General features: G+C 40.4%; 1 protein-coding gene across 1 annotated transcript in view; it reads right to left on the reverse strand.

The window, feature by feature from the left end:
* The window catches only part of atp6v0a1b (ATPase H+ transporting V0 subunit a1b), a 119,867-nt gene that overhangs the window by 8,403 nt on the left and 91,297 nt on the right, over positions 1–20,167 (reverse strand). Inside the window, exons 19-21 of the mRNA XM_060900110.1 lie at positions 4,171–4,188; positions 2,998–3,115; positions 2,748–2,919 (exon numbers count right to left, since the gene is read on the reverse strand). Coding sequence (XP_060756093.1) covers positions 2,748–2,919; positions 2,998–3,115; positions 4,171–4,188 — 308 coding nt within the window. The remainder of the gene's footprint in view (positions 1–2,747; positions 2,920–2,997; positions 3,116–4,170; positions 4,189–20,167) is intronic.

Raw genomic sequence — 20,167 nt, forward strand, 5'->3', positions numbered from 1 at the left:
GAGTATCAGGTATTTATCCTCTCATGGATGAAAAGCTCATCTAAGGTGTCGTTGAGTCATCCTGTTGGTGTGGGTCACTGGGGGCTGAATGTGAATGGCCTCGAGAGTCGTTAGGATGATCAATGGATTGCCCGTTAAGGTGATCAATGGAATGCTGATTCTCTCTGTCCTCCTGTGAGCCACTGAAAACAGCTGGGTTTTGGTGTGCATTCAGTTGTCTGGGAAGTGTGCCAAGGACTGCATTGTAGGTGGCTGATAAATTATGTCTTAGACCCCCACCTCTGTTCAGTGATGGCCGTTCCAGGTTGACAAAAATGGCTTCTTTAACTCCTCGCTCATACCAACGATCCTCTCTGGCTAAAATGCGTACGTTGCAATCCTGAAATGAGTGTCCTTTGTTGTTAAGATGAAGGTAGACAGCAGAGTCCTGGCCTGAGGAACTGGCTCTCCTGTGTTGAGCCATACGCCTGTGAAGCGGTTGTTTGGTTACACCAATATACAAGTCCGTGCATTGCTCACTGCACTGAATTGCATACACCACGTTGTCCTGTTTGTGTCTGGGTATTCTGTCCTTAGGGTGGACCAATTTCTGCAGTAACAATCTCTCCAGTAACACCCTGAAGCAGAAATTGGTCCACCCTAAGGACAGAATACCCAGACACAAACAGGACAACGTGGTGTATGCAATTCAGTGCAGTGAGCAATGCACAGACTCGTACATTGGTGAAACCAAACAACCGCTTCACAGGCGTATGGCTCAACACAGGAGAGCCAGTTCCTCAGGCCAGGACTGCTGTCTACCTTCATCTTATGGGGGAATAAGAGAGCGTCTCACAGCAGTGACCTTCAGGGGGAGATGTCCCAGCAACGGCCTTGGCCAAGGCCAGTGCTGTCTGAGGGATCTGAAAGCAGATAAGATTGGGATTATTTGGTCTTGGGGCGAGCAGACGCATTCTTTTACACAACCACTCTGTCTGTCCATTCTGGTCTCCGAATCAATCCATTTCCTTTGCAAAGCCGAAAGCTTCTCCATGATGTCATCCATGTTGCGGTTCAAGTTCTGAATAGCCACAGTCTGAGTGCGGACAGCTCTGCCCACCGCTTCAATCATGTCGGGCAGCTTTATGGGGCTTTGAACAGCTGTCACCATTGTCTGATTTCCTCAATAAACCAGGGCAATGCCTAATCCAATCAGCAAAATCCTATAATCATGGTGCCGAATAGGTAGATGTCTTCAATGTCCTCCACAGAAAAACGTTCTGACAGGACAGGTGGGTTCCCCCGAACCCAGGCTTCTCGTTGAGAAACTGTCAATTTTGTTAGGAGACCAGTTTATCAATTCCATGATTTTTTTAGTTTAGAGAGCAGTGCAGAGATTCTCTCTCAAAAGTATAAACAGACGAGACAAGACAAAGGAACACAAGCAGGGAAAAAAGGGAGAGGAGAGGGGAGCAGAGGAATGCGACCGCCTTCCGTGAGAGCACGGAGAAAAAAAAAAATTGTGGCAGGTGCAAGAGCGTCAGTCCTGGCTATACAACAGGGGTGCATGCCTTTTGGGAATTCACACTGGAGGATAAAGTTCTTGTATTATTGCCCAAATTAAGCTCTAAATTACTTGCCAAGTGGCAAGGGTCCTTTGAGGTCACATGGTGAGTTGGGGATGTCGACTATAAGGTGGTGCGAATGGATAGAGGCAGGGTATGGGAGATATGCCACCTCAATATGCTCAAACTATGGATATGAGGGGTCCCCGTGACATTGGCAATGGTAGTTCCATAGATGGAGGAGCTGGGGCTGGAGGTAAAAATGAAAGCCACTGTGCAATCCACCCCGGTCCCCTGTGGAGGTCACCTCTCACTGTCCCAAGTTGCAGAGGTTGCCACGTTGCAAACAGAGTTGTTTGACGTGTTCTCACTTCTTCCAGGTCGCACTCACCTCATAGAACACCACACTGAGACACCCCAGGAGTGGTGGAGCGTAGCTGCCCCTATTGCTTACCCAAACACAAGAAAACTGTGGTTCGGGATGAACTCAAGGCCATGCTTGAAATGGAGATAATTAAGGAGCTGCACAGCAACTGGAGCAGCCCGGTGGTTTTGGTCCCCAAGACTGATTAGTCAGTCCGGTTCTGTGTGGACTATTGAAAGGTCAATGCGGTGTCTAAATTCAATGCATATCCAGTGCCTTGTATTGATTTAACTGCTCAACTGGTTGGGCGTGGCTCATTTTTATTCAACATCTCAATATGCCGTCCGCACTATTGCCAAAATTTAATGATCAGTATTTTGAACAACTTGTGCCATATTACATCACCATTCACTTTGTTTGATGTGAAATAAACTGCAGTCTCTATTGTATTGACTTTTTTTCCTTTGTTTTGTTTTTAGGGTGGGAATTCAATAAAATTATAAGTAAAATATAGCCTTCTGCCCAAAATGTTGAACTGGTAAAAATCAGCTGTAGATGTCACCAGAAGCCACGAAATGAACCCTAATATTTCAAAATGTTATGGGGCACATGCCCCAAGGCCCCTCACCCCAATACGCTTTCCAGTTTTTCTAAGGGAATCCCTGTAGTGGTAGACAGGAAATCCATCCAGCTCATCATCAACAGCTAGGAACCCAGGATTCTGACATTTTATATGAAGATGTGTGTGTATTTATATAGAGTGTGACTCTTGAGTACCTTATAGCACCAGGGAGAAAGAGGGTTACATACGCACTTATGTCTTGGAATGTGTGACATACCAGTGCAGTCGCAGAGCATGTAGGAATGCAGACAGGCCCTCCATCACAAGCAAAATACACACTGTAAGTGTTGCAAAGGCTGGGAAAATAACAGACAAGCTGAAGAATCCACCACCACTTGCGGAGGCCAGGCCCATGTGCATCACCATTCCCCATAGCACCTCCGACAGTTCTGTGGGGGAGAGAGAACTGAATGCCTGTATATATGCTTGCATTTATGAGGTGCGTGTGCATGTTTGTGAGTACTCACGTGCATGGGCCAGGCTAAGAGCCCAGAGACGCAAGTAGGAAGCAGTGTTGGAAATACAACCAAGACAGTATTCAATGGTGTGGATGGCCTGGTGGACTGCTACATCCCCAAAGTTAAACTGCCGAGAGGGAGAGTACCCATTATTGGGCATTACAGGTAATATACAGATTCACCAATTCTAGAATCCATGCTCTTTTTAATACATATTATAATACACTCATGCACGCGCATACACACACACACACGATTATATATGAACCCCCTATGATTTAAGGACGGATATTGTTCTCAAATAATATTCTACTCATTTATGAAGAATTGAGCATGCTAGACCTGACCATAATTTTCTACATCGTATCCTCTCATTGAGTAAGCTACAATGAGCGTCAGTAGTGGCGTTGTGAGTTGAGACTAACTGAACGACAAACATGGCTTCCCAAGATTACAACGCCCAAAGTTCACAGTGCCCCGTCTTCCTCTTAAGTTCAGCCGACTGTCATTAACTGTTAATCAGCAGTGCTACTTAAGCCTCTCCCTCGCACACCTTCAGTGCGAAGTATCGTTCTGTGTTTACCCAGTCATACTCAGCCTTTCTTGTCTGCCTGTCTCTAGTTTCCTGAACCTTTGCTACGTTTACCCATTTAACTCTAGTCTGCTCTCTACTATTCTGTTTGCCCTGAATGCTTTCTGACTACGATTTTGCTTACTGATTTGACTACGCTTCCTTGTTTGCATCCCCGCTCTCGCCTGCACTTACATCTGTGAGTGCCTGCATTCTGACAACGAGTAATTTCTTGTGTAAATAATAGTTGTCATAGAAAACCCGTTAACACTCTCCTTCCTAAACTAACTTCCACAGCAAACAGAAAAAAAAGCAGTCCTCCCTTACCAATGAATAACCCACATGCACTTTTTTATAATTTAATGTACCCATGTATAGGATTTCTGTAAAGTAGGATATCAGAGTGAAGAAAGTTAGGCTATCGCATATAATCTCTACTCTGGTTAACCAAGAAAATTTGTTAAATTAGGTTATATATGCACATCTCTCATCAATTATGCAAAATTGTCAAACAAGAAATTATACTCATGCAGGCATGCAAGTGTATACACATGCATGCGTGCGCGCGCACACACACACACACACACACACACATACATTCTCTCTCTTACCGGCTCTTCCTCTGAGTGCTTGAATAGAAATGGAAAATGATAGAAAATGAATAGAAATGGAAATGATTCAAGTATTTTAGAAACCCAAATTTCAAAATTGATAAAACTACTATGAGTGGGGTTGTCAACTTTGTGACCAAATTCCTGGTGGTATTATTAATTATTTATTTATTTATTTATTTAATTAATTAATTAATTAATTAATTAATTAATTAATCCCCCCCCCCATTGTTGTGGATAGTACATTATTCATACATTCTTTTTTTATATATAAAATCAAAAGTTCACCGGTCACTTTTACATCTGTACACCTTTTCATTTATGCAGTTATTAATTTGCCAATCATATGGCAGCAGTAGGATGCATAAAATCATGCAGATACAGGTGAAGAGCTTCAGTTAATCTCATCTCATTATCTCTAGCCGCTTTATCCTGTTCTACAGGGTCGCAGGCAAGCTGGAGCCTATCCCAGCTGACTACGGGCGAAAGGCGGGGTACACCCTGGACAAGTCGCCAGGTCATCACAGGGCTGACACATAGACACAGACAACCATTCACACTAGCTTCAGTTAATGTTCACATCAAAGATCAGAATGTGGAAAAATGTGATCTCTGTGACTTTAGCCATGGCATGGTTGTTAGTACCAAATGGGCTTGTTTGAGTATTGGGTTCCTCTCCTGTCAGCCAAGAACAGGAATCTGAGGTTATCATGGACACACATTCACCAAAACCAGACAGCTGAAGACTGGCAAAAGACTAGATGGGTTTTGTTTAAGCTTCACCTGTCCAGTTTAGGCGGGCCTGTGCCCACTGTAGCCTCAAATTACTGTTCTTAGCTGACAGGAGAGGAATCTGATATGGTCTTCTGCAGTTGCACCTCGTTCGTTCTCAAGTATCAATGTGTTGTGCATTCTGAGATGCTTTTCTGCTGACCACAGTTGTAAAGAGTGGTTGTCCCAGTTACTGTAACCTTCTTGTCAGTCTGGCCAGTCTGCTCACTGGATTTTTACTTGTTATATTATTCTATGTAAAAGATTGACTATGAAAGCCCCAGGAGATCAGGAATTTCTAAACTGCTCAAACCAGCCCATCTGGAACCAACAGCCATGCCACAGTCACTGAAATAACATTTTTCAAATTTTGATATGGATATTAACTGAAGCTTTTGTATCTGTACCTGCATCTACATAATTTTTTGCACCTTGCTTGGCTGAGTAAAAGTTCAGAATATTAATATGAAAGGCTTGCATTCGATTGTTATTAGTAATGAAGAAAACTTCAGGGGGCTGACAGAAATGCTGACACGGATTGACAGTTACTGTTATAATGCGTATCACAGTATATTGGAGTTGAAATTCAATAATGAATATAAACTCAAATGGCAAATTTTCAACTTTAATTTGAGGGCATTTCAATCCAAATTGGGTGAATGTTGTACGAATTACAAAAATATAATATGTGGTCCCCCCCCAAGAAAAAAAAAAAAAAAGTTGGCTGCATAGTTGTTCCATGGCTAAACATGTTATTCCCATATTATTTTAATTACAAATATGCAGATAAAAGTTAGAGTTGACTTCAGGTGCGGCATATGCATTTAGAATCTGTTGCTATTAACTTTCAATAACAAGTCTAATGTGCTGTCACGATCAGTGAACCAAGGCATCTTCAGCCTGAAAAATCAAAAACCCATCTGAGAGATAGCAAAACCATTAGGTGTGCCCAAATCACCTACGGTATTTGGTACATTCTTAAAAAGAAAGAAAGCACTAGTAAGCTCAGAAGTCCTAAAAGGTCCAAAGGACCACAGAAAACAATTGGTGGATGACACAAGAATTCTCTCCTGGTGAAGAAAATCTTCACAACAGTTGTCCAGATCAAGAACACACTCCAAGAGGTAGGCATACATTGCTTCTTTAAAAAGTTTGTGAACCCCTTACAATTTTCTGTATGTTGCATAAATTTGACCTGAAATATCATCATATCTTCATCCAAATCCTAAAACTAGATAAAAAGAACCCAATCAAACCAAATGCCGCAAAATTTTTTAATATCTTTGTCAGAATATGTATGTGAACTTCTAGGAATGTGTGTATTTAAAGGAGTAATTGCAGTTAGGGTGTTTTAAATCAAACGGATGACAATCAGGTGAGAGTTTATCGGGCCCTCCCATGTTTCAAGAACGCAAACTTGGGTCTTCAAAATCAAAATCTGGTTTTCACCGCACAGGTTTATAGAAGTGTGCTATGCCTTGATCAAAGGATATTGCTGAAGACCACAGAAAGAGAGCTAATCAATGCTCACCAGGCTGGAAAAAGTTTAAAAAAAATTTAAGAGCTTGCCTCCACCAATCCACTGTGGGCAGATGACATAAGAATAGTAATTTAACACCACTGTTACTGTCCCAAGAAGTTGTCATCTAGCAAAAAAGTCATTCCAAGGGCACATTCAATAATATTATGGCAAGTCACAAAGAATCCCAGGGTAATATCTAAGGCAGGGGTGTCAAACTCAATTGCACCAGGGGCCAAAATTCAAAGCATACTTTAGGTCGCGGGCCGAACAGGATAAACATTTATTGAACGCACTAAAAATAAGTATGTTCTGAGCAGACAGGAATATTATTTCACAATAAACTTAAACTTTATTCAACTTAAATACTTTGCTCTCGAAATATATTTCTTGTCAAAATTATAAAAGTTACAACTATGAAAATGCTGCAAAAACATGGAAAAATTAAATCAAAATTGTGCATTTCCACTATTAAAAAAAATTAAATCAGAATTTCCATTTCCCTCAAAATCACCATTTTAGAAAAATAAACTTCAAATATCTTTAAATATTTCTGCTCTCCATAAAAATGTTAAACAATACAAAATCAAAACATGAGCATGGTCCAAAAGCCCTGAAAAATAAATAAAATGTGTGCTTTACATTCACTTTTCAGTTTTAACATTCAGTTGTCTTTGCTCTTATGCTGTTTTGTCAGAGCCGGATACTTGGCATCTCTTCTTGCTAACAATTTCGTTCAGGTTTGGTGTAAGGCTCTGTATTGTGGAGATTCTCAACATGGACTGTAGGTGTTCATCAGTGAGACGACTTCGGTGTGCCGATTTGTTAATTTTCATCACTGAGAACAACTTCTCACAGAGATATGTGCTGCCAAACATGCACAGGGTTCAAGCCACATGTAGACGGAGCTGAGGCATTGTTTCAGGAATGGAGTGAATAAATTGTACAGGCCCTGCAGTCTCGTATTTAGCCTTTAGTGTCCCATTACACTGCAGCTCTATCAGCTCCATCTGAATCTGTGCAGTTGCCACGTCGACGGCAAATGGGTTGCGAAGTAGCTCGAAGTTGCTTTTTTGTGCTTCGAAGTCTCGAAAGCTCCGCGAGAACTCAGTGCGCAGTGCGCTCAGCTTATCAGCAAAGTGCGCATTAGGGAATATCGACGCACCAACTTGGTTCGACAACAGCACTTGGCAACAGGGAAAATGAGGCAAGTTGCACTGCTGCATCTGTGTCTCCCATAAGAGCAGCTTCACTTGAAATGCCTTCACAGCATCATACATGTCAATTATAATGCGATCACGTCCCTGGAGCATTAGGTTCAAGTCGTTGAGATGGCCCGTTATGTCAGCTAGAAACGCCAACTCGCATTTCCATTTCTCGTCCCGCAACACTGTGCAGTCTTTCCCCTTACTGTCCATGAACTGACAAATGTCCTCTGTATGATAAGGAATGTCGGTAAACGCTGAATCAATTTCTCGCAGGAAAGACTGAAACTGCCAGTGGTTCAAACCTTTAGCTCGAATGAAGTTCATGGTTTGTGTTACAGTGCTCATCACTTCTTCCATTTTTAACACTTTAATTAAATTTACAATAATTTCTGATTTACAATGGAACTTTACAGTGTTAAAAATGGAAGAAGTGATGAGCACTGTAACACAAACCATGAACTTCATTCGAGCTAAAGGTTTGAACCACCGGCAGTTTCAGTCTTTCCTGCGAGAAATTGATTCAGCGTTTACCGACATTCCTTATCATACAGAGGACATTTGTCAGTTCATGGACAGTAAGGGGAAAGACTGCACAGTGTTGCGGGACGAGAAATGAAACTTCCCTGGGACAAACTTGTTGGACTTACAACCGATGGAGCACCGGCAATGTGCGGTGAAAAAAGTGGGCTCGTGGGAAGGATGCGAGTAAAGATGCAGGAGAACTGCACCGGTGAGTTGACAGCATATCACTGCCTCATACACCAAGAAACGCTGTGTTCTTTACAACAATGTCAGTAAACATATACTCAGACTCCCATCTGTTTTGAAAGGCTCTATTTTCTGAATCAACTTTTCTTTTCGCCATTGTCAAAGGCTAGCTTTACAGACAGTAACCATAGAGACAGTAACAGACGCTTGACTTGAATAACGCGGGAATGTTGGTGCGCTGCATTATGGGACATGCAGTTTGTGTGTTATCAGCGCATCATATCACCGGGCCATTAATAACGATAATGTAAAATGGTCTCGCGGGCCGGATATAATTGTTTGGCGGGCCTTAAATGGCCCGCGGGCCTTGAGTTTGACACATGGGATCTAAGGACTTACAGGCCACTCTAGCACTGAGTAATGTCAATGTTCATGAGTCCACCATCAGGCAAATACTGAACAAGAATGGCGTGCGTGGCAGAACAGCAAGGAGGAAGTCACTCCTCTCCAAAAAGAACGCTGCTGCCTGTCTGAAGTTTGCTCAAGACCACATAAGCAAGGATATACTCACATTAGGTGAGCTGTACCATACCTGAGCACATTTGACCCCCAAAGTCCGGTTTGATTGACTACTGTGATCGCTACGTACCATGGTTAGGTATGGTTCATTTGGACCGTTTGAAGAGGTGCACTTGAGCACATGCAGTGTGTTCGCTAACCGCATGGAATGCGAATGCTATAGTGGGCACTTTTCATTTCACTGGAGAATATTTGGGCTAATAATGGGTCTGGTTCTCACCTGATTCATCTCATCTCATTATCTCTAGCCGCTTTATCCTGTTCTACAGGGTCGCAGGCAAGCTGGAGCCTATCCCAGCTGACTACGGGCGAAAGGCAGGGTACACCCTGGACAAGTCGCCAGGTCATCACAGGGCCGACACAGACACAGACAACCATTCACACTCACATTCACACCCATGGTCAATTTAGAGTCACCGGTTAACCTAACCTGCATGTCTTTGGACTGTTGGGGAAACCGGAGCACCTGGAGGAAACCCATGCAGACACGGGGAGAACATGCAAACTCTGTTTTCACCTTATTGATGAATGTAAATTGTAGTAGGTAAGTAAAGCTTCATTGTGATTATATAAGCGTACTTGGGACTGGAACAAAAAGTGCAATGTGAGCGCAAGCCAGTGAGGAAGTAGGGACAGAGGACAAGCGCTTTCAGGAATGGTACAAAGTAATTATTCCTAGTGTAAGCTCTTAGTCTATAAAGAAATGGTTAAAGCAGAAGAAATTGAACATTCTGCAATGGCAAGTCAAGACCTTAACTTAACAGACATGATGTGCCAGGACCTAAAAAGAGCAGTTCATGCAAGGAAGCTACCAACATCACTGGGTTGAAACAGTTTTGTAAGCAGGAATGGGCCAAAATTCTTTCCACCTTTTGTCAGGATTGATCACCAGTTCCTCACCAGTTGCTCAAGGGGGCAGTTACTGAATGCAAAGGTTCACATACTTTCTGACAAATATATTTACTTTCTTTCTTTGGCCCTTTACCCCTGTTGGACTACAGGCCATCAATAAGCATACTCCAGAGCACTCTATTCCATGCCTTTGCCTCCAGTTGGCTCCAGGTGATGTCCAAACTCTTGATGTCTGCTTGGAGGTCTCTCTGCCAGGTATTTCTTGGTTGGCCACTCTTTCTCTTCCTTTGGGGTTTCCATGTCAGGGCCTGCTTGATGCTGGCTTTTATCTGCTTCATTGTAAGTGAAATAATAAAGGAATAACACACACCTGTCCATGGATCAGCTGAGCAGCCAATTATCCAATTACTATTGGTCCCTTAAGGGGGGGAAGGGAACCACACATAAAATGTGCTGTAATTCCTACACAGTTCACCTAGTTTAAATGTCTGTACTTTGAGCTCATTCATTATTTAATTTTAACGCAAATATACTGTGGCAGACAATGAAAACAACAATAACTTTATCAATGTCCACATATTTATTAGTGTAGGTGCTTAATTGTAAATTTATTTACTCAGTCTCATAATCAGTCTAATTAAATAAATCTAATTAGATAGTGAGTCTCACAGAATATCCCCTTTTTAGTTTAGAATTACAATAAGAAATTAAAATGACAAACTTTAAAATGTCACAATCATTAAAATGTCAATTTTTCCTGAGAATTAACAATGACTTTCTGAAGACATACAGCTGAGTAATTTGGCTTCATGCATTATAAAAGTAATAACCATTTAATAACCAAGTAATAACTGACCATTTTATGTAGCGCAGTGGTACTCAAACTTTTTCCCCATGAGGCCCCCTCCCCTTATTACTGTTTATTTTGAAATAACACAACAGTAAACATTATCTTTTCCTGCCCATATATACAGTGTCCACCACAATTACTGGCACTCCTTCTAAAGATTAGTAAACAAACTTTTGCTGAAGTAGTTTCATCTCACACTGAAAAATTAAAAATCCAACCTTTAACTGAAATAAATTTATCCAGAAAAAAAAATCCCTCATTAAGAAATAATTATTTTCAACAAAAACACATGTGCCACTATTATTGGCACCCCTGGAAATGATGATGAATACAATGTAACTGAAGCATGTCTCCCATTCAAATTGTACATATTTGAGTTGATGGAATTGTGTAGGAACTTTCAAGTTGTAACCCATGACTTCCTGATTAACTGGAGTACAAATACCAGAAGACAAAGAGGACAAATTCCCTTAGTCATCTGTCAACAGCACACAAACAAAATGACGGAGAAGGGTGTTGACCTTCATAAGTCAGAGAATGGTTATTAAAAAATAGCTACTTGCCTGAAGATGTCCATTTCTATTATTAGGGCAACAATAAAAAAAAAAAAAGTGGACATCAACTGGAACTGTTACAAACTTGCCTGCAAGTTTACTTTCCTCCTCACATACAGTGAGGAGGATGGTAAGAGACACACAAATATCCCCAAGGATCACTGTTGGGTAAATACAAGAAAAAAGTAAAATCTTGGGGTTACCAAGCTTCCAAAACCATCATCAGATGCTACCTCCATGCCAACGGATTATTTGGAAGGTATGAGAGAAAAAAGCTTTTGCTGTCAGTTAACCACAAACATAAGTGCCTGGAGCTTGCAAAAAGCTACTACAACTTTGCTGGAACCATGTTATATGGTCTGATGAAGCAAAAATTTAGCTTTTTGGCAATAAACACTCACGGTGGGTTTGGGGTAAAAAGAAGGATGGCTACAATGAAAAGAACCTTATCCCAACTGTAAAATGTAGTGGAGGTTCTGTGACGTTGTGTGGTGGTGTTTCCTCCAAAGGCCCTGGAAGCCTTGTTAGGGTACATAGCATCATGGACCTCATAAAATACCAGGACATTTTAAATCAAAATCTGGCTGCCTCTGCCAGGAAATGAAAATTGGGTAATCACTGGGTCTTCCAGCAGGACAAGGATCTGAAGTGTGTCCAAATCAACAACAACAAAAATGGCTAGCTGACCATAGAATCAAGCTACTGCCATGACCATCTCAGTCCCCTGACCTGAACCCCATTGAAAACCCGTGGGGTGAGCTGAAAGTGCACAAGAGAGGGCCTAGGACCCTGGATGATCTGGAGAGATTCTGTAAACAGGAATGGTCTCAGATGTCCTGCTCTGTATTCTCCAACCTTATAAAATGTTATAGGAGAAGACTCAGTGCTGTTTTATTGGTAAACGGAGGTTGTACAAAGTATTAAATGCAGGGGTGCAATAATAGTGGCACATGTGTTTTTGTTGAAAATAATTATTTCTTGAGGAGTGATTTGGTTTTTTTAAATAAATTTATTTTGATTAAAGGTTGTTTTTTTCCTCATTTTTTTCCAGTGTGAGATGATGCTACTTAAACAAATGGTGGATTTCTTTCTAATCCTGTTTACTGATCTTTACAAGGGGTGCCAATAATTGTGGAGGGCACTGTATATCTCACTTGGAGTTGCTCAGTTTGGAGCAAGCATGATAGGAATGTAGCTCAAGCTTTGAAGCTTGTCTTTGTGACCTTCGAATAAATGCAGAAACAGCTTCTGCGAAGAGCTGTCCTTGTGTGTCTAGGTTTTTTTTTTAATAGAATTATTGGTTGTGATTTGGCTAGAATGAGACCATCACCGACAGTGATGTACTGCACTATCATCCATAACAGTGGCAGTGCTAGGAAGGCTGTTAATTTGACCAATCATGTGCCAATGTCTCTGCCCTGTCCATGAACCACATTGGGAAATGAGTTGTCTGTTTGCACACAGATAAACTTCCACTCTGCCATAGCTGTTCCAGATTAATCAAAGCATCTCCTTGTGGATTTGCCAGTTGGGTTAACATCAAAACTTGTCATAATCTTATGGAGCCATGTCTGTCCAAATGTTGTGATCCAAGTACTCCCACATGTAATTTAACTTATTCCCCTACATTTAACATAACTTGACGTTCTGCTGATTGACACCCCACATATTGGTGTATAGAAGCGAAAATGCCTTTGCACCCGTTTCTAGGTTAGACCTCTAGGTGTAAGAGTATTATCAAGCTGGCAACAAATTAGGGCTGCAACAAATGACTCTTGATAGTTGAATAATCTATTGATTATTGAAACGAATAATCGATTATTTGGATTATGTATCACCTAATTACCAAATAACTTATTTAGCTATCAGTATTTAAATTTAGCTTAAGGTTGTTTTATGTACAGTATGTGCTAACAATGAAGACAAATAAAGATGAATACTTCATTCAAAAATTCAATCTTTTAATGCACTTTCCTGCTGAAAAATACCCATATTTACCATTGACATTAAAAAAAAACAAAAACTGTCAAAATGGACCATACCGCAAAACACACCTGTAGTGGTACAGCCACCCGGTTTCCCTTGGAACCAGGAAGTGGCAGTGGAATTGAATGGCAGTGCGAGAAACTGGATACAGAGTTGGTTTAAAAAGCTTAAAACGGTCATAGGCAATGGTCGGAGGTGAAACGTAGAATATCAACTTTATTGTCTAGAAGAATGACCCAAAAAGTGAATTCAATCTTCCTACTATCTAATTTGCACCCTAAAATTGAATAAAACGGTTAAAATGTACTGTTTTGCCCAATTTCCGAAGGTTTGTTTACATCTCACTTGTGCGCACTTTCACCGCCAGGGGACAGTCGTCGTGATGTCATTTAAGGCAAACAGACTGGGAGCAGTTCTGTGTTTACTTGCGAACCGACCACACGTGTACGGACTTTGGTCAAGAGTGGTTGTGTAAAATGTCTGAAAGCGATAGCGATTTTGAAGTAGGAACTCTCCAAATTGAATATCAAGAGGTGAAACCATATATGTATGAACCTATGGCTGTTGTGAAGCAATCGGTGAATGTGGCTCACTGGTTCGACCATGTAGCCTCGGAATCAGACAGCAACTCGTCCGACTCTGATCGCGGTGACGCCAGACCTCAGCAAGACTCGCGCCCAGACAATTTATCCTGGTAATTATGATAAATTCCTACTTTTGTCGTAATACTAAATAAGAGCCCTTTTGAAGAATAATTAAACCGCCCTCCCTAGTGGATATAGGTAACGATTACTTGACAGTGCGCCAGTAGGCCAGATTAGCCTGCCATCCGTGGTATTATACTATTGTAGGGGGGCTGCCAATCCGTAGCCATAGTAACCATCTTCCCCCTTTCACTGTACAGCATTGAACACACCAATCCCTGTACTCGATGCCATGTTCTATCTCCGCCCATTCTTCTGACTCCCTGTAATGGTACTGGATACAGAGATGATACCGGATACCAAATACAGTGATGTCATGACTGTGCTTTAAACCTGTGGCGGAATTGAAATTCTTTCTCTCTGGCGGTGGGTTTCCATGCGTGAAAGAGAGACGTCATTGCATCTGTGCTACAGGAGAACAAAGAACGAGCTGTTGATACCGGACCTTTAGCCAAAGTTCAATGTATTTGATCTTTGCATAGTTGTAATAATAACTGAACCGGTTAGTTACTGCAGCCCACGCAGTATTTCAAAGAGAAAAGGCGACCAGATCCCTTTCCCCTTTCTCAGCGTCAACGAACTACAAACAAGATTCCTTCCAGCTCATCGGACAACCGACTGGACACCGAAGATCTTCAGCTGACGAGCTGTAGAAGTGAAAGGAACAGAACTGTTTTCTCCCTGGACCTGCGCTCCGCGCTGTCTTCGGATAACAGACGGTGCACTTTCAGAATCAGAATCATTTATTTGTCATTGTAAAACATTGTAAGACATTGTCACAACGAAATTTAAAGTGCTACTCCTTTTGGTGCACAGACGTATACATTCATACACTCACTCACACCATACTCTCATACCAAACTCATACTGATACACATCATAGGGCAGGTCACATAAGAAACAGTATAAAAATAGATTTTTTTTTCCCCCCTTTTTTTTTTTCAGTCGCCAAGCAAGAGCGATCTCAAGTAAGGCTGGCATCTGGGCAATTGTTAGTCTTAGTTGTGGCTAGTTAATGTGAAGAGTGTCGTTTATTTGAATTCATTTATGGTTTAAATGTACGCATTTTGATTCACACGAAAGTCGGTCTTAGACCACGTGTTGTTTGATTTACTTTGTTTACTATCTGTATTTAGTTAGATCGTGCATGTTCACGCTCTCTCCCTCTTTTTAACTCCCTCCTCAACACCCCTCAACATTGGGATTTCAGGAGTAGTTAAAGGAACAGTCCACCGTACTTCCATAATGAAATATGCTCTTATCTGAATTGAGACGAGCTGCTCCGTACCTCTCCGAGCTTTGCGCGACCTCCCAGTCAGTCAGACGCAGTCAGACGCGCTGTCACTCCTGTTAGCAATGTAGCTAGGCTCAGTATGGCCAATGGTATTTTTTGGGGCTGTAGTTAGATGCGACCAAACTCTTCCGCGTTTTTTTTTTTTTTCTTTTAACAGGGACAATGCATATTAATAAAAACATTTACATGTAAATACGCAAGATTATAGCCAACGGCTAATTTGCATCTTTAGTCCCTGTGGCAGGTTGATCTTTGGAATAATAAAAATAATAAAAATAAAAATAATAATAATAATAATAATAAAAATAAGGTAAATAATGATAATAATAGTGTCCAGGCATTAAAGTGCTTGAGTGCAACTTTTGATCAACAGGTCAATACAGTATACACAGACATATAAATAAGGTCAGGTAAAAATCCAGAATATAGACAATCATAAAGTGCTTAAATGCTAAAGTCCAAGCATGTTAAAGTGCTATGCTTCAGTGCAAAAATGCTTTAGATGTTAAAATGCAATATGCAATGTCAAAAACAAGCTGATGTTACATGCTTTGCCTTTGGCCTATTTCTTGCACCAAAGTAAATGTACAGATGTTAAAGCACTAATTAACATGTATTTGGATGTATATTGTGTGCATTACTTAAAGTATTTACTCATAAGATTTATGTATAAATAGTTTGATACCAGCAACATCCCCAAAGTACAGCCCAACAACAACCCCAAACACTGTAACAACCATATACACTACATAAAGAACACATACACTTCAACACATAATCACACACTCTACTACAATCACTTACATTAGGTTATAATATGAGTGCAGATTTGGTTCTCCAGTAGCCATTTTTTTAAATGTATAGAAAAAGAAGCAAGGGTGGGCATGTCTCTTATTTCATTTGGTATGGTGTTCCATGTATGAGATGCTCTGTATGAAAATACTGACTGCCCAAAGGCACTTTTTCTAAATGGGACTACACAGTCACCTCTAGACCCTGCTCTGGTTGTCCTATTTATATTCTTCTTTATAAAGTTATTCAATGGTGGTGGAGCTAAACCATTGAAAACCTTATATACTAGAATACAGTCTGAATATTTAATTATATTGTCCCAACTCAGAAGTTCATATTTCCTCAGGATAGCACAATGATGATAGGTGTTGGATCTTTTATCCAAGACTTTCAAAGACTGCTTGTATGCCCTCTCAATAGGCTTTAGTGTGGATTTACAGGCCATTGTCCAGCTTGTTATACAATATGTAATATGTGACAATATCATTGCATTCAGGAATAATTTAGATGAATCAACAGTTAAATTATTTCTAATAAATCTGAAGTTGGAAAGATTAAATTTTAATTTATTCATGATTCTTTTTACCTGATGTTTAAAATGCAACTGTGAATCTATTGTGATTCCAAGATATTTAAATTCTTGTACAACCACAAGTCTTGTTCCCTGCACAAATACATCTGGAGTTATATTAGCACTTGCTCTATTTGAAAAAAACATACATACAGTCTTTGAAACATTTAGTTGTAAATGAGAATTTTGCAACCAGCTTGATACATTAGACATAGCAGCAGATAGATGTTGTGCCGCTTGATGTTTTGTTTTTGCATGTACATACACAATTACATCATCTGCATACATTTGACAGAAAACATTTGGTGCACAGTTATTTGGAAGATCATTAATGTACAAACTAAATAACAATGGTCCCAAAACTGAACCTTGAGGAACACCAAATGAACTTTCTAGAATTGTGGATGTAGTGTTGTGTACTTTAACGCACTGTTTTCTCTGTGTGATGTATGACTTTATCCATTGCATTGAATTTAAAGAAAAATTAAAATGAGATAACTTGGTCATTAAAATGTCATGATTTACGGTATCAAATGCCTTCCGCAAATCAAGAAAAACAGCTCCTATGACCCCCCCTGTATCTAATTTTAATTTCATATTTTCCAGAAGATAGCAAATAGCCGTCTCTGTAGAGTGATTTTTCCTAAAGCCAAATTGCATTTTATTTAAATTATATGGACTATTGTTTAAATACTTAATAAGCTGTTCAGCCACTAATTTTTCAGCTATTTTAGAGACCACTGGAAGAATACTTATTGGTCTATAGTTACTTACTATTGCAGGGTCTCCAGATTTAAAAATTGGTGTAATGACTGCAGATTTCCAATGAGTAGGAAAAACACCTTCATTTATTGATTGATTAATAATACTAGTAATTGGTACAATGAAAGGTGTTTTAAAAGTTTTAAGTAACATTGTGTCCATTTGATATGCATCTTTGGCTCTGGAATTCTTGAAACCACAAATAATTCTGTCAACCTCTGTTTGAGACACTTCCTTTAAATTAAAAACTGCAGTTGCAGTATTTACTACCATATGTGGTTGTGCTATATAATGTAATTTATGAGTCAAGTTCTTTACAGAATCAATGAAATACGTATTTAAAGCTGTTGCAATCTCATGTGAGTCTTGAACTAGGCTATCATTTAGCTGCAGCTCCCTTATGTCTTTATGTGCAGCATTATGTCCTGTTAGTTTCTTTATATTTATCCAAATCTCCTTTGCATTGCCTTTCGCATTACTTATTGCATTTATGAAAAAAATTGCCTTTGCATTTCTAATTTCTTTAATAACTTTATTTCTGAGAGAGGTGAATATTTGTCTATTATGTATCATTTTTGTCTTTAAAGCAATCTTAAGTGCATGATCTCGCTGTTTCATCAGAGACCATATTTCGCTATTTAACCATGGGAGATGATTACTTTTTCTTGGTCTCAGTTTCATCTTTTTCATGAAACCATTCATGGTTTGTTGAACAACAGTCATGAATGTGTTACAGTTGTCATCAACATGTTCATGAATAAGATGATCAGACCAATTTATTTGATTAATGGCATTTTCCAGGTTATTCATTTCACCCTTCGGTATCCTTAGCTGTTCTGTGTTTTTTCTACAGGCATTAGTAAACCTATTTTTAGACAGTTTTCTTGAGAAGAGTATAAGATTATGATCAGATAGACCTGTGACCATATTATATATTTTTTGTATTCTTTCTCCCTTATTGCTAAAAACCAAATCTATGCATGTGTTTGATGAGCTACTTATTCTAGTGGAGTCCTTGATGAGTTGTGAGAGATCAAAACTCTCTATTAGTGACTGAAGTTGTTTCCTATTTTTCTTTTCATTCCAATTTACATTAAAGTCTCCAAGTAAAATAATCTCTTTCTTAAAATTACATTCTTTGAGAACAGCCTGTAATTGCTCATAGAAAATACTGGAGGCTGATGGAGGTCTATAAATCCCAATTAGGATAAAGGACATTTGTGGGGACAGTGTTATATTAACACCTAGACATTCCAGATCATTTATACATGACCAGTGAATCTGTTCACATTTTAAATGATCCTTGATATAGAACATCACCCCTCCTCCCCTACCCTCAGACCGATCTTTCCTAAAAATATTATAACCTGGTACATATAACCCACCCATGGGAGAGTTGGCATGAAGCCATGTTTCAGATATACATAAAAAGTCTAAGTTCGACTCAACAAGTAGATGTTGAACTTGATCACACTTTGATAAAATACTTCTAATATTCAGATGACCGCCAAGCAAGCCCTTTGGTTTGGCTTTTTGATCCCACATAACTCTGGCGTGGTTAAGAGTTTGAAAGAACTTATATTTGCGATGTTTACCAATGGCCTTATTAATTTGTTTTCGGTTTGTGATAGTCAAGGGCAAAAACTCACCCAACTTATTAACAGTCCCAGGTGATAATGTCTCTGATGTTACGTTGATGTATGATGAGGTTCGTGAGTCACTCGAGGCCACTTCCCGGCTAGCCTCTCCAGCTTGACCCACATCATTACGCGGAGCTAGCCGCGCTCGCCGATTCAGGATAGTAGTTGTCAGGTCGATAAAACGAAGGTCCGCCAAAGCTGCTTGCGCTCCCGAAACCGCAGGTCCGCCGTGGAGCCCCAGTGCGTCCCCACTCTCACACGTTGGACGAGTCGCTGCAGTCGCTGCAGTCGCTGGTGGCAGAGAGGTTTCTGCAGCTATAATCGCTGGCGGCCCCAAAGATTGGGCCAACACCACGCGAGATGGCCCCGCTGCTAGCCCACCTGGAATTGCTAATCCACTGCACACCTTCGACGCATCTCCACTAAAGGTACACGGGAGGCAGATTGTTGTTGTTTGCCTTGGGGTCTGAGCTTGCTGAATCAGCTGCAGGATGTTATCACGCTGATTTTGCTGTAAGATGTTTTCATACTTGGGCTGAGGGCCGGGATTTAACTCTATATCACCAGCTAACAATAGCATTAGTGACATTCGAACAAAATCCCGACATAAGTTTGCTGGTACAAACTTGTTCTCCTTGTTCTCCTTTGTTGGGGGAGTTTTAGCTTGCCCGTTGTCCAAAACTTTTGTGAAAAGTAGCAGTTGACTATTCCAAACTGAACGATAGCCATCATGGTTATAGCCATCGGCACGAAAGCAGTGTCTTATAGATAGCAAAAGTAAAAACACGATAAAAACCCAACTTTGTAATATAGTAGGTCTAGTCGTGGTTATTTTCGGCGGTTTCAGCAGCAAGTCCGCAGCACCTGCCAAGCGGCGTGACCTGCTTTCCGCCATCTTGCTTTAACTATAGCGTCCTGCTTGCACTCAAGACTCCACTTCCCAGAATTCACAGTGGCCTTCAGATATCAGTTATCAGATATCAGTAAACAGTTTTTCCTGTTTACATAGGTTTATATGACCAGTGACATGAAAAATGTTCAGTTACACAAATTGAAACGTAGCGATTTTCTATGCTATGGAAAGTCCGCACTATAATGACAGGCGTACTAACACCTTCTGCGCGCTTCGGCAGCGCATTGATACGGAGCTCAGATATCAATGCGCTGCCGAAGCGCGCAGAAGGTGTTAGTACGCCTGTCATTATAG

The sequence above is a fragment of the Neoarius graeffei genome, chromosome 19 (assembly GCF_027579695.1).
Source record: "Neoarius graeffei isolate fNeoGra1 chromosome 19, fNeoGra1.pri, whole genome shotgun sequence".
NCBI lineage: Eukaryota > Metazoa > Chordata > Actinopteri > Siluriformes > Ariidae > Neoarius > Neoarius graeffei.